Source organism: Lytechinus variegatus, chromosome 14 (genome assembly GCF_018143015.1).
Source record: "Lytechinus variegatus isolate NC3 chromosome 14, Lvar_3.0, whole genome shotgun sequence".
NCBI lineage: Eukaryota > Metazoa > Echinodermata > Echinoidea > Temnopleuroida > Toxopneustidae > Lytechinus > Lytechinus variegatus.
The window spans coordinates 42,249-57,102 of NC_054753.1; the positions used below are offsets into that span (position 1 = coordinate 42,249).

The window sequence follows — 14,854 nt, forward strand, 5'->3', positions numbered from 1 at the left end:
TCATAATTTAATTTGCTCTCGACCAACCAGATGCAAGGAATTCAGTAGCTTTTAACAGTGGTCAGAAAAATCTTCTGAATTTTGGTCACATGAAACACTCCCTTGGTGATGAAACACTCCCTTGGTGTCCCTTAAAAAACCAACTTGCAAAACCAGTTTAAAAGATCTCTTTGCTAGTGTCCTCATCACAATCTCCTGAACTGGTTTCATAACCCACTTGAAGTAAAGCAGTCCTGGGGGGTGTTTCACAAAGATTTAAGTATGACTTAGAGTCGCACTTAAATGTCTAGTTGCGCACAGTATAAAAGGCATGACAGCATTGGCCAGATCATGCCAAGAGGACGCGCACTACTGCGTATTGATCAATAAGATTGCGCGTTGCATATCATGTACGCGTCGACATTTAAGTGCGACCTACTGTAAGTCATAATTAAATCTTTGTGAAACACCCCCCAGATGCTATAGAAATGCTCTCAGTGTGGTCACATGATTCACATGAAATTTTAAACTGCATCAATAACTGTTAAGACATGTATGTATGTGTGGTGAATTACATTTTGGAATGTAAGTGAATGTAACTGAACTGACTCCTTGTTTCAACAATTAAAAGAGGTACACCAGGCTGAATAAAATAGAGTAAAATTCATCAGGTAAAATTTTGAAAATTTCACTGAAATCTGATAAGAAATAATGAGGTTATAAATTTAAAATTATAGCAATACATCGTATTTTGTAAAAAAAAAGTGATTTGCAGGTTTTCATGAGTATTCATTGGGTGAGCTGATGATATCATGTCCCCACTCTATGTTAATACATGAAATCATAATTGCTTGCTTATAAGCATTCATGCTTTTTTTAGCACTCACGTAAAATAACACTACCATTTCATTTTATATTTTCATGCATGTACGTATGATATGTCTCCCTTTTAATAAAATCAGTTGCAGCAATGAATATCCAATGCATTAAAACAGTTATCAATCCAATAGTTTTAATTCTTGGAGGACAAAATTTAAATAAACACTATTTCATATTTAAAAGAAATTAAAAGAACAAGTGGAGATATGGCATGATAAATTTGCTCATTGAATATCAAGGAAGACCTGTCTAGAACTGCTACACCAAAATAAAGAAAATCTTTATAAACTTTGATATTTCTTGTCCACTTTTGATCAAATTATCAGTGTTTTGATTGTCTGATTTTGCTTCATCTGTTCAAGGCCTATCATTTTCTGCCTGGAGTACCCTTTTGATTTAATTAAATTACGACTGACTCACCATGTTTCTTGCCTTCTTTCCATTCTCCCTCATACTTGAAAAACTTGTTGCAATATTTATAGACTCCATACCCTGTAAGGAAATTGATACTGATCATTCAAAACTGCACATCTCGGGGTCGTGTGGTCCAGTGGTTAGAGCATTGGACTCATAATCGCAAGGCTGTGAGTTCGAATCCCAACTCTGCCATTGTCTCCACTTTGATAAAAAGGCCCAAGAGTGATATCTGTCTATTACGTCAGCCACTATGACTGATTAACCTAGACGTAAAATGTTTCCAAGGTAATTGGTTTTATACCAGCTTGGCGTTTACCAGCAAAAAATGCTGTACTGCCGAGTTCCTACAGGAGTTACCACAAACAGAAACATTGCACAAGACACATAGCTAATGCAAGGCTCCACATTAACTTTTTTTGGTGGTGGCCCGTCGGGCCACCAAAACCTTCAAATAATTTTTTTTTGGTGGCCCACTAATAAGGTTTTGTGGCCCGAAAAATATAAAGAAAAACATTAATTAAAAATGAATAAAACAAACTGAAATATTCTGCAATCACTAACATGTACCACTATTCTTTGTACATCGTGTATGTAAATCGTGCTTGCTGTTATTTTACTTTGCTTATTTTGTGGTAATATATATTGTTCTATCATTGTAAATATGAAATGATTGAAAGAGAATAAAAGAATTGTATTGTTCCCAGGTTGTGTAGATTTTTAATCTCCGTATAGACACATACTCATAATGGTAAAGTAAATAAATAGTGCACATACATGTATCAAACTCAGATAGATTTACAAAACAATGATTTTTCCTTTCTTCCTTTTTGATTGTAAAACCTAGATTATGCAGGCCCCAAATCCAGTTTATTTTCTCTTTTCCAGCATATTATAGCAGGAGAAAATCACATGCTGCAGAATTAGAACAATGTGTAAAAGGGGGAAATAAACAAAAAAAATTTTTAGAATAGTATATTGAAAAAAGAAAACAAAAATTGTAAAAATGAATATGGTAAGTGAAATAAAACAAAAGAAAAAATGAAGAAAGAAAAAACAAAGAACAGGTCATAAAAAAAATTGAGAAAATACAAAAGAAAATTTAAGAAAAATAAATAAAACAAAATTATCAAAAAATTGGGAAAATTATTATTCAGTAGAAACATGTTCTTTAATCAGGCATTTTCAATGGGAATGGGTATAAATGGTTTAATCACTGAAAAAAATGAAAGAAAAAAATAAAATGGCAAAAGTTATCTGGAAAAAACAGTGAGAAAATTCCTTCCCTATATTTGACAAAATGATGGAAAAAAATCACATGTCATATCAATGAAATGCCTTCCCAAAGTATTTACTTCCTTAAGAGTGGTTTAAGAAGTCATTTGTAAACAAGAAAGAAAGAGCGGCCTATGTATTTTTTGCTCAAAGATAAACAGCTTCGAAATAAACCAAATATCAACATACATACAAATGCACATATGGGACTGTGATGTACTCACCTATGTGTTTTATGTGTATTAATGCATTTGGAAATCGGTCTTTTTGAGTCAAAAGAGGTCATAATTCCTCCTTTTAATGCTTGCAATTAATCAGGTTTCAGTAATATGGACTGTAGAAGGGCATTTCATTGGTGTTAAATGTGACTTTGACGTAGATTTCCAAAGCTCTGGGGAAGATTTCTTAGCAGTAACATTTCGTATCGCAGCTCCCTGGGTCTGAATAGTCTGCTCGTGCACAGCTAGCTGCATTGGTTTCATGCATGCAAAGCTCAGCCAGACAGCCGGCGCGGCCGGCTGAATAGTAGTTACTGTATGCTAGTGGTAGGCCTACATACTGTCATGACTATGCAATCTTTGTGTGTGTGTATTTGTGTGTAGATTAACAAAAAAGGCGCATGACGAATTGGCTTGCAATTTTAACTGTAGAAGGTTGATAAATGCATGCAAAATCGGGAGAAAATTGCGCTACTTTGAAAATTATTGGTTGCCCGATTCGGGCCACCAAAACTTAACATTTTTTCAATAATGGTTGCCCAAGATGAATTTTTGGTGGTCCCGGGCCACCGCTAATGTCGAGCCTTGGCTAATGTGCCTTGGTCCAAGGCTGAATGCAAACCCATCGAAAGTAATGAACCAGGTTGTTCAAAACGACAGCAGCCTGTCATGATTTTTTAGTTTGAATCACTGACAAAACAATTATTTCTATTTCTTTTGATTACAAAAACACAAAATAGGAGTAATCATTAAGTGTAAATTACATCTGAATGGTATGCGCCTTAAAGCACACTGTTTCATATATTCACAAGTTTAGAAAGTTTGTAAGATTCATTTTTTCTATATGTTCACCCAAGAGCACCTCACAAAAATATTTTCAATTGCAAAGCAATGTAACAGAAAATGTTTATCAAACTGGACAAATACTATAGACCTGTGTCTCTCTCTGTAATCATACTGGTGTGCAGAATCCCAAACTTGTCCAACAATAGATACATGTAAGCCTACTCATTCATTCCAGCAAAAGAAATGCATTCTTCCCATACTTCAAGTTCAATTATCATTCATTTTCCATGGTATCTTAAGACAGCTTTGGAGCAGATGACTAGATTTATGTGTTGCAGTGGCACAAAGAGCCAACAATTTAAAGGGGGCAGATATATGGCAGATGGAGCAAAATTTTCATTTTTGAAATCTAGGTCTATTTTAATACGAAATAAAATATTTTAGATAGGAATCTTAATTTTTATATTAATTTTTTTTTAATATTCAAAACAAAATTCACTTTTGATGCCAGTGGGTCGTATTACTGAACACTTTTCATAAACTCAATCATATTATTATTAAACACAATATTTTCTTCAAATGCATCAAACTTCCACCACGAATATACAGATACCTACAAAAAATAAAGATATAATTTTTTTCTGCTGTATTCAGCTTTCTTTTTGATATTGAGCTTCTGAAATTTACAAAATCTCTGATCAATTATTGAGCATGTGTTCTTTTTTTTTTTTAGAAATATAGTCTAGGCTTTGAAAATTTGTTTTTGGACCTTTTTCATCATCTTTCTATTAAAAATTACCTTTGGAAGGTTGTTGCAAAGAATTTAGCACATTTCCATTATTGAATTTGATTTTTTTTCTGATGCATAGGCCCTAAATGTGCGCGTTGCCGTTGTTCGGTAGGTAATACAATCACTCACTAGTGACTAACGTTAGGTAGTATTTTTTATTTCCTTTTCTTTCTTTCTCTCCTTTTAATTTTATTTCTTAGCTGGAATTGGGTCTTATTATTCTTGGAATTGTCTTGGTCATGAAAGTAAGTTTAGGAAGTCATCCCACCCCTTTTTTCAATTCATCCACTGTTCTGTGATCACCAGGGGAGCGTTTCATCAATATTTTCATCCGACAAGTTGTCAGGTCTGACATCTTTCCATGATTTTGATTGGCTGAGAGGCACTGTTCCTATGGTAACTGTCGGATAACATAGGACTTGTCAGATAAAACGTATGACAAGTCCTTTCATGAAATGCTCCCCAGGTAACACTACGGTACACAAGTGCCAGGTGTTTGTATGGACTTGACACAATATTTGCAGTGCGAGTGAGCCGTAGGCAGCCAGTGGTTGTGGTACATAGGGTACTACTAGTATAGTGAGTGATTGTATTACCGACCAGCCATGTATTACCGAACGCTCTCAAACCTTTGCAACATCCTTCCAAAGCCAAGGAAACTTGAATAGAAAAATGTTGAAAAACGATCAAAAACACAATTTCGAAGCCTTTATATCCTCAAAACAATAAAATATGGTCAAAAAAGCCCATCAGTGACTTTGTTGTTTTCCCAATTTTACCCATAGAAAACACGTTCGGTAATACGATACCTTTTTCGAGTGACCAAAATATTTTACTTGCGAAGCCGAAGAGAGGACCAATTGGAAGCTGATGTTGTAAAAATGAAAAACAATTTCAGCAAAATTTCTGCATATCTATATTTTGTAGGTATTTGTGTAGTGTATTTATGGTGAAAGTTTGGTGAATTTTATTGGAACAATGTGTTTGATAAGATCAAATGCATGAAGTGTTCGGTAATACAAACTACCTACTGGCACCACGCACACGCCATCGAAGTTTTACCCAGCATCGCGTCGGGTAGAAGCAAGTGGCGGACGGGGGCAGGGCAGGCCGCTCGACGGGCCGGGCGCAGCGCAGGTGATCGAGCTGAGCTGAGCGGCCAGCGGGGTTGCGATTTGCAAGTCAAAATCAAATTTATCGTCATACTGGACATAACACAATAATTTTTCAGTCATCATATCGACCACACATCATCAAAATAAATATTCACATGGAACACACAAATAATGTTAGGGAAATTTAATTTACCGTGTCGCATTTGATTTCTGGTTTCGCCGATGTACCGCTGGCCTTTGGTCGACACGGACGCCATCGTCGCAAATGATTATTGAGTCGCATGAGAACAGTCTTCTAATTGGTTGATGCAAAGGCTGATTTTACTATTAGCCAATGAAATAAGTTTTACATTTGGACCAATTATACCTTGACGACAGTATACCACCTGTCGGCTGAAATTGCAATTCAAAGTTACCCTGGCCTGGCATTACCTCAAATTCCCCCTTCTGTCTTCTTTTCCACCCTTCCGCTGCTACCTGAGATACTTTGATTAGGGTGGGAGGGGAAGCTTGGGGAGGCTTTAAAGGGGTACTCCATGCTGAAAATAATATGATTTGAAAAGATAAAGAAAAATCAGACAAACAAAACGCTGCAAATTTTATTTACAAATCGGACAAGGAATTACAAAGTTTGGAACTTTAGATTTTAAAGTTTTTTGTTTTTCCGGTGAAACAGTTCTAGGCTTGTCTTCATGAATATTTCAATGAGCAAAATGATGATGTCATATCCCCACTTGTTCTTTTGTATTTTATTAAATGAAATTAGGTTTATTCATTAAACTAAAAAAAATGGATTGACAACTGATTTAGTGTATTACATATTCATTGCAACGACGTATTTTATTATAACATAACGGAGACATATCATTCTCACATGACTGTATAAAATAATGAAGCAATAATGATTTCATGTACATGTCATAAAAAAAGGAAAGTAGGGATGTGACATCATCAGGCCACCTGAAGAATATTCATGATGACGTGCATATAACAATTTTCATATTATAATTCTAAACTTTTAAAATTCAAAAATTGTGACAAGTGGTAAGAGCAACTTTCCCATAGCCCATTATGTATTTACATATCAGGGATTTGTGGTTTTCTTCTAACTTAAGGTCAAGTCCACTCCCAACATTGTTGATTACAGTGGATAGAGGAAAATCAAACGAACATAACACTGTAAATTTCATCAAAATCGGATGTAAAATAAGAAAGTTATGACATTTTAAAGTTTTGCCTATTTTTAACAAAATAGCTATATGCACAACTCATTGATGTGCAAATGAGAGAGACGATGATGTCACTCACTCACTATTTCTTTTGTTTTTATTGTTTGAATTATACAACATTTCAATATTTACAGATTTGACAATGGGGACAAACTTGATTTAACCACAAACTGTTAAAATAATGGTAATTGCACGTGTTCAGGGAGGAATACATTTTTTTCACATGACGATGAGGAAAAAATCAGAATATTTCATAAAATGAAATACGAAAGAAATAGTGAGTGGGTGATGTAATCTGTCAGCTCGTTTGCATACCGACCAGGATGAACATATAACTGTTTTGTGAAATTAAGCAAAATTTTAAAATGTCATAACTTTCTTATTTTACAACCGATTTTGATGAAATTTTTAGTGTTGTGTTTGTTGTATTTTTCTCCTTTTATTCAAACCAAGTTTTTATTGGGGTCGACTTGTCCTTCACCCATTATCTTGATAAGTAATCAAACTCTAATGCATGCAGATATATATAATTTTTAACAATTTATAACTTTCTTATTGTTTTTCCGATATCGTTCAAACATTTTCAACTTTTCTGATTTCTTCCCCTATAAAAACAAATTTAATTTGGGTTGGATTCCCCTTAACATGTTCTAGTAGATAGTTAAGTCTCTTTGTAATCTTACAAACCAAAAAAAGTTATACTAGAGCGACACATTTCCCTATGCCATTACACGACGAGTATATCCCCCCCTCCCCGGGGTAAGCCAACCAGAACTTTATTCAACATGTTCAACAGAGTTAACTCATCAGATGGACATTGGCCTTTAGTTAATAAAAACGAATACAAAAAATAATCAGGGGTGGAGTTGGGATTATGCCCCCTCGCCAGATTTCGTGCTGGAAAAAAGTAACAAAAAATTGTAATGATTATTATGATATCAAGTTCTCATGGCTATCCTCACTATTATTATCGTTCTTAAAATCATAGCATATTCAAGCCAGAAATTATGATTTTTTTGCTCGCTTCGCTCGCTCTTGTTTCATATATAACATGTATATAACGACAAGTTGGTATAGGGTATGTGTACACAGACTAAAATTGATATTATACATACTATACAGTGCGTCCCAGAAAAAAAGAAACCGAGATTTATCAATGATTTATCATAACTTAATCATAAAAACAATAGACAAATGACCTACCAACTTAAAGCTTATAGAATCTCCTCTTTCATCTGATACTTAGATTATTCCTCATTCACGCATGAGTGAGCAAAAAAATTCTAAGAAAGGATGCCAATAAGTCATTTGGCGTGGGGTATCTGAATTTCAAAAAGAAAATCACATGACTAAAAGTTCAATATCTGCTCTTTTTTCGATACCTTAATCACAGAAAATGGTCAAGAATTAAGAAAGTTATGATCCTCGAAAAAATTCTTGTATGTCCATAATTTCCCCGGTTCCCACAGAAGCTATCGCAAGCAAGGTAAAAGATTTAGTGCATGGCTTATCGTCAACAAAACGGAGTGTCGAGTGAGTTTGAACGCTAGCCTGCATTTAAAAAAAACTTTATTTTATGAAATTATTGAAATTCAAGCCTTATTTCAAATAACCAGAACTTTGTTATTTTTTGACCATTATTGAGGTATCAAAATTAAGGAGCAGATATTGAACTTTTTGAAAATGTGGTTTTCTTTTTAAACCCCAGATACGGCCCGCTAAATGAGTTTTTGGTATTCCCTAATCAAATTGTTTTGCTCACTCATGCGTGAATGATAAGATGAAAGAGGAGATTCTTAGCTTTAAAATGGTAGGTCATTTGTCTATTGTATTGTGATTAAGTTAATGATAAATCATCGATAAATCTCGGTTTCTTTTTTTTTGGGGGGGACGCACTGTATAGGCTATGCTTACCCCCCCCCCCCCCCGGCCCCTAGAAAAGTTCCACAACTAAGAACAAACATTTTGAGAAGCAAAAAAGGTGAAATATGATTTTCTGAATTTCATGTCAAAGTGAGATCTGTAAGGTCATTTTTTTGCTCGCTCTCAACTTTTAAGAAAAAGTTTTGCCCTATATCCCATAATTGGCACCCATCATATTAATTTTATACTGCATAAAGGATACACACCCATACACTTTTACGTGTGTGTTTATATATCATTCATTTGGCAGATATGAAATTACTCCCCACCTCCCTCATCCGGTTTGAAGATCTGTCTATGCCACTGACAAGCGGGTTATGCTTGCAGTAAAAAAAAACAACAACAAAAACAGCCTCATTACCACACTCATTACAAACATTAATTATTGTGTCACTATTTTATGGTGCAATAGAAAAAGGATTGTAATATCAAAGTGTTTTACTGTGTTTATAAAAGCTTTATGTGTTAAGTGAAGCAGATAAAACTCATCCTTCATTCCTCGTACTGTTTGAAACGTCTAATCCATGTAATCAATTAATTTAACTGTAGTTTCAGTGTTCTTTACTTTTCATTAGAATTATTGTAGGAGATAGCGCGAACGCAGATCTCCGCTACCATAAATTATACGCCCGAGTTCCCCACGTTTGGGGGAATCGCAAGGTTCAGCAAGCCGGAGTGCAATGGCAAGCCTCGCCCTGGGGGTGCATCCTTCTTGATCAATGCGACCCCTGCGCCAGGTAAGTATGATAACAGTTCGAGCGGCATAGTAAATGTACATTGCATACGAACGTTTGGTTACAGTTAGAAACATTCAAATTTGTCGTATAAAAATGTTCATTATTTTTTTACTTTAGCATACCACAACTAAATCTATATAAAAATTTCATTGAACATGTATATGATCAAACTACTTAGTACCGATGTATGCCCTCTTAAAAAAGCTAAAGGTAGAAATGCGTAAATTTAGAGCGAAAGAGTATAACGAAATGCTTACTGCGAAACTCTTCATGAATATTCATTTGAAATGGCACTGACGTCATCATTCAATCATGCGCAGTGTGCTAATGCGCACACAAAATGGGTGATGGTGCTCATAACTCAAAAATATAAAAGCAAAAATTTCTCCGTTCTCTGCTGAAGGACTATACGTAATTTTCCGAATATCATTTCAAAATCTATCACGGTCCACCCCCTCCGTATGGGGGTACAACGTACCAACGCCACTAAAAAACATACTGATGTATTAAGATGAAGCTGAATATTTTTTTTTTCAAATGAAAATGTGAATAATGCAGTACAGCTTATCTATCCGTGATACTCTGCTAAAGTATTCTAACAAGTTTTATCTGCACCATAGAAAACTGGACTGTTCTGCTTTTCTCCATGCAGGTTTGATGCTTATTACGGTGTACTTTTTCATAACCTCTTTTATCAAGTGTGGGTAAAGAGTACACTCTTTCATGATTCTTCAATTTGTAGGCATATCTTTATACCCCCCCTTACAGAATATACAACATTTTTAAAGACTTTTAAATGGGAAGTGTTGGCCCCTAACATTGTATATTCACTTGGTCTACTGCAGATGGTCTAATTCTCAGAACATCCTACACCATCAAACCAACTTGGTCTACTAGTACAGCAGATGGTCTAAGAGTCTCAGAACGATCAGTGCCTAAACCCACTTGGTCTATGATATAGCAGATCGACTAATTTTCACAACATCCTACAGACCTACACAAACACGACTATGGTCTAACTCTCAGAACATCCTACACCATCACGGTTTAACCCACTTGGCCTATCAATTTGGTTACATAACCATTTGGTCCAATACTCACTTAATCTGACTGCAGTTTGTCATGCCCAGATCATTAGCCAAGATGGTTTATTTTCACCCCGCATATACTTTATTCTTTTGCACTATGTTGAATGAAAATTTGGTCCATTAAAGGTTCGTTTATAAAAGACTAAATTTTGTTAGACCAAATAATAATAAGACGGCTAAATGTCAACCATGCCAAAATCATGGGAGTCGAAGATTATCCTCTGTTCATGGGGGGGGTCAAGGGGGTCAACTATTGTTGTACCCCTTCCCCCCCAAAAAAAGAAAAAAAAAAACTTTCTCCTTAATCCTCTGCTCTGAAGCATAATATGGCCAAAATGGTGGGTAGACGAAATGATTGGTAATTATAGCAAAGAGAAAAATAGAATGTAGACCAAGTGAAAGTCACCGAAACTTCGTCAAACCATTCAGTGTGCATTAAATGCAACAGCAAGTTATATAATGTGCTGGTCTTGTGTGAAGACCCACGTCACGTGTCGATTAAAGTTTCATCAAAGATCGGGTCTGCGTATGTAGACTAGCTCCTAACTCACGGGACGGGCGCGGGCGGCACGCGCACTCTCGGTAACAATCGGCGCGCGCGCTCAGATTGAAAGTCCAGTCGTAATCTTGCCAGCTGATTATGTCTGCCTGCCTTTGTTATTGTTTACATAATGGGAACACACATGCACTCTGATCTTTGTTCGAACCGTACACCGTACCCGAGCTCGCTCGCAACTCAGGTTATCTTTAAGTTGCGGTAGAGAATGAGCCAACGTTACATCACTGCCGAGAGACGGACATGATCTTGAACATCGTTCCAGGAGTTGACGAGAACATCATGAACGTGAAGAATTATTGAGTACAGACTACACTTACACGTACACTAGATCTACAGTCAATCGTCTTCAAGTAATCAACTTCAAGCTGAGCTGACTAACGACAATGAGTAACGTTAATAAGTAAGTTCAAGAGCTAGACTCTAGTCTCTAGAGAGAGCGACGGCAGTGAATTTTTAAAATTTATTTTCTGCCCAGGCAGGTCACTTCCCTCATCATGCTCATGGCTCATGCCATGCATGGACGCAATCCCTAGTTTGATTTGGCATTTCATTTTATTTTGAGCGACATGGTCTTGACTTTTATTCAATTCGAACATGTCAAAGCAGCATGAACATTAAATAGTAAATACTAAATGCAGACCGCTTCCAAAGTTCCTACAAAATCCACCTTGAAAATACCCCCTCACTTCTCATAAGCGTGCGTCCAAATCTATCTTAGAGATGCTGCAGAGCCCTTGCCTTGGACATCTTGAAGATATTAAAGCAGATGATGAAATGATGATGACCGTGCACATATTTTTTTATGGGGGGGGGGCAAGTTACGTATGGTTCAAATATTTCAAAGTAAATTAAAGGTACAAATTGTTTTAAGAGGGATAGATTTTTTTCCTTTTTAAAGGTCACATTCAGTCATCGAATGTGTAAAAAGTTGATGCGGCCTGCGGAGTGTGAGTTTCCTCAGAAAGTGAAAGTCATAGGTGCACAATGTGAATTAGCCTGCCAAATATGCCAAGCTGCCATTAAGTCTGCCAGATCAAGTGAATATTCAATTTTCTTGTTTTTATTGTCGAAATTCACGACGTATTTCAATTTTGAAATTGATACAAATTGTGACCAGAATCAGGGGCAGATCCAGGATTTTTCATAAGTGGGGGGGGGCACATTTTCCCAAGGAAAAATTTGACAAGCAAAAAATTGAATAAAAAAAGGTCTTCACTTTCAAAGGGGGGGGGCACACTTCAGCCATAACAATTTTTAATTGTGCTTCTCAAAACGGGAGCATGGTCTGGCTTTTCCTCCCCCCTCTCTGGATCCGCCAATGCCAGAATTCAGAAAATCTACAGTCACGAGAAATTAATAATGTACAAGGATTTTTCATGGAAGAGGAGATGTTTGGCTTTAAGATGATATCTAAAATAAATCTTTACCCTCTTGACAAATACCCCTTTCATAAACCCAATTGAAATGAATTAGGCGGCTAATAGCAGCATAATTTGGTCGTAAAATTGGAGGAGGACAAGAGTTATCCGCATTACTCTGATGCTGCTATTATCCGCATAATAGCAGCATCGGGATAAGATTTTGAGTTTATGAAAAAATTGAACGCATTTCCAAATAATGCGGATAATTGCCATGGTGCGGTCACAAGGTCACCCTTTTCCAACACAACCGCATCGGAGGGGGCGTGTCCAGTTGTCATGGCGATTATCCGCCTTTTTCAGGACGAGCGCTCGTAAAAATAATGCGGCTTATTTTCGGAGTTTATGAACGCAGTTTTTATTGAATTATCCGCATTACTCTTAGGCGGCTAATTGGAGGATAGGTTTATGAAAAGGGTAAAAGAAATTTGCTACCTTTATTTTTGAAAAAAAACAAGGGATTTACTTTGGTCAACCTGCCCAAGTACACTTACTGTTAACCTCACTCTATTGATTGTGTGATGTAACAATGAGAGCATTATTTACTACTGAATAAAGTTTTCAATAGGATGAACGACTAATTGATCAAACACATCCTGTGCATTTTTATGGACCAGTATTGCTGCAAGAGCTTATGAATAGGCCTACCAAGTTTGGAGATGGATTTCAAAGCGAGGGATGTATTTTGGTTGGCACCAGTGGGAGGAGTGGATTGTATGAAATTGATATGTGTCTAAATAAAACTGAGAATAACAATTGGCGCTGATTTTACAACTCTTTCGATACCCCCCCATGAAACCAGGGCAGTGTGACTAAAGGGTGTTGCAAGAAAATATTTGCAATCGATTGCAAATATATTTCACAACTGATAGATCAACGTTAGTCAGATTGAAATACTTGTTTCAAGGAGCAGATTAGCAATCAATCGCAAATTTGCAATTAATTGCAAGACATACGTGTATAGTTAATTTAGGGATAAACATAGACTTGCAATTGATTGCAAGTTTCTTGCAACACCCCATAAGGCCTTGGTGTTACCTCGTGTATGCAATTTTCTAGATGTAGGTGCTTTCGACGCCTGTTCAACAAATAGGAACACTTGATTTGCTTTGTTTAATGCCCACCAGCCACACGGCCTTCATATCAATCTGAATTTGGATTTATGTGGGTGATGCAGGGATTCAAGACTAAGACATGCAAAAATATGTGATGTTCATGTTTGTCAATATATGTCTCATACAACTTTACAATCGAGATCTCTATCTAGAGAGTATTGAATACATTGTAGTTCATCTTTTGTATAGATAATTTCTGAGTAGAGCAGGGCCCGTCTTACAAAGAGTTACATGTATGATTGATATAATCAATCGTAACTCTATGGAAATCCATCAGTGTCACAATTTTTTCTACTGGTAATTCACAAAACGTCTTGTAAATAGAGGTGAACAAGCCAAATTTTCAAGAAATCAATACATTTATGAATAAACATATCTAGAAAAAAATGTTGAACAAACATGCATTTTCGATGTTTGCATTGCTGGCTTTCCATAGTTGAGTGTGATCAGGGTCCTGTAACATAAAGGCTAGCGATTGATTGTAAGCAATTTTTCAAGATTGATTGTACACTGTAGTGAATGGAATCAATCGTAGAAAAATGTTCTAGGATCATTGCTAAGCTTTGTGTTACAGGCCCCTGATCAATCCACAGAGATATCTCTATCCTGGATCAATCGCAACTCTTTGTCAGACAGGACCCATGCCTTATATTTTGACATTTTTAGGCCAGACTGCTTTTCCAGCTATATTTGTATTAAAGCACAAATGGAACAAAAAAATTGAAGGTCACAACTAATCTCTGAGGTCACTGAGAGGAGGATTATGAGTTTAGGACCAGTCAAAAGGGCCTGTGATGGTCTTTGTAAGTCTTGAAAGAGGTTTAAAAAGGGATGGTCAGGGCAGCCCTGACCATCCCTTTAACCTCTTTCAAGACTTTAAAACAAAGACCATCAAAGGCCCTTTCAGCATTTTGGTTTGTGAATTTTGCTCTATTTATTTAGATATCTAAATAAATAGAGCAAAATTTACAAAGCAAAATGCTGAAAATTTCATCACAATTGGACAACAAATAAGGAAGTTATTGAATACTAAAGTTAATTAATATTTTGTGAAAACAGTTATATGCACATCATCATGAATATTCATTAGGTGGGCTGATGATGTCACATCCCCACTTTCCTTAATATGCTATTAATGAAATCATAAATGTTTCATTTATCATGTATAAATGTTGTGTCTTGTTGCATAAAGGGTCGTTAAACAATGTCGCCTGGGTTTAACCGGCCATATAGACGATTAATAGCCCTTCACTCACCTCCGTGCATGAATGAACATTACGCACGGCGCGCGCGCAATACCCCCAAAATCAACCCCCGACGATCGACAAG

The 14,854-nt window shown here is 36.2% G+C and overlaps 1 protein-coding gene and 1 non-coding gene across 7 annotated transcripts in view; both read right to left on the reverse strand.

Annotated features, from left to right (window-relative positions):
* LOC121427360 (MORN repeat-containing protein 1-like) overlaps positions 1-5,757 on the reverse strand; it is a 30,337-nt gene extending 24,580 nt beyond the window's left edge. For all 6 annotated transcript variants that reach the window (XM_041623716.1, XM_041623715.1, XM_041623714.1 and 3 more), the window contains exons 1-2: positions 5,650-5,757; positions 1,279-1,350 (exon numbers count right to left, since the gene is read on the reverse strand). In XM_041623716.1, coding sequence (XP_041479650.1) covers positions 1,279-1,350; positions 5,650-5,713 — 136 coding nt within the window. In that variant the 5' untranslated portion in view covers positions 5,714-5,757. The remainder of the gene's footprint in view (positions 1-1,278; positions 1,351-5,649) is intronic.
* Positions 5,758-9,191: 3,434 nt separating this feature from the next.
* On the reverse strand, positions 9,192-9,353 carry LOC121428231. The gene has a single exon (XR_005971753.1). It is a non-coding gene; the product is annotated as a U1 spliceosomal RNA (small nuclear RNA).
* Positions 9,354-14,854: the final 5,501 nt, after the last annotated feature.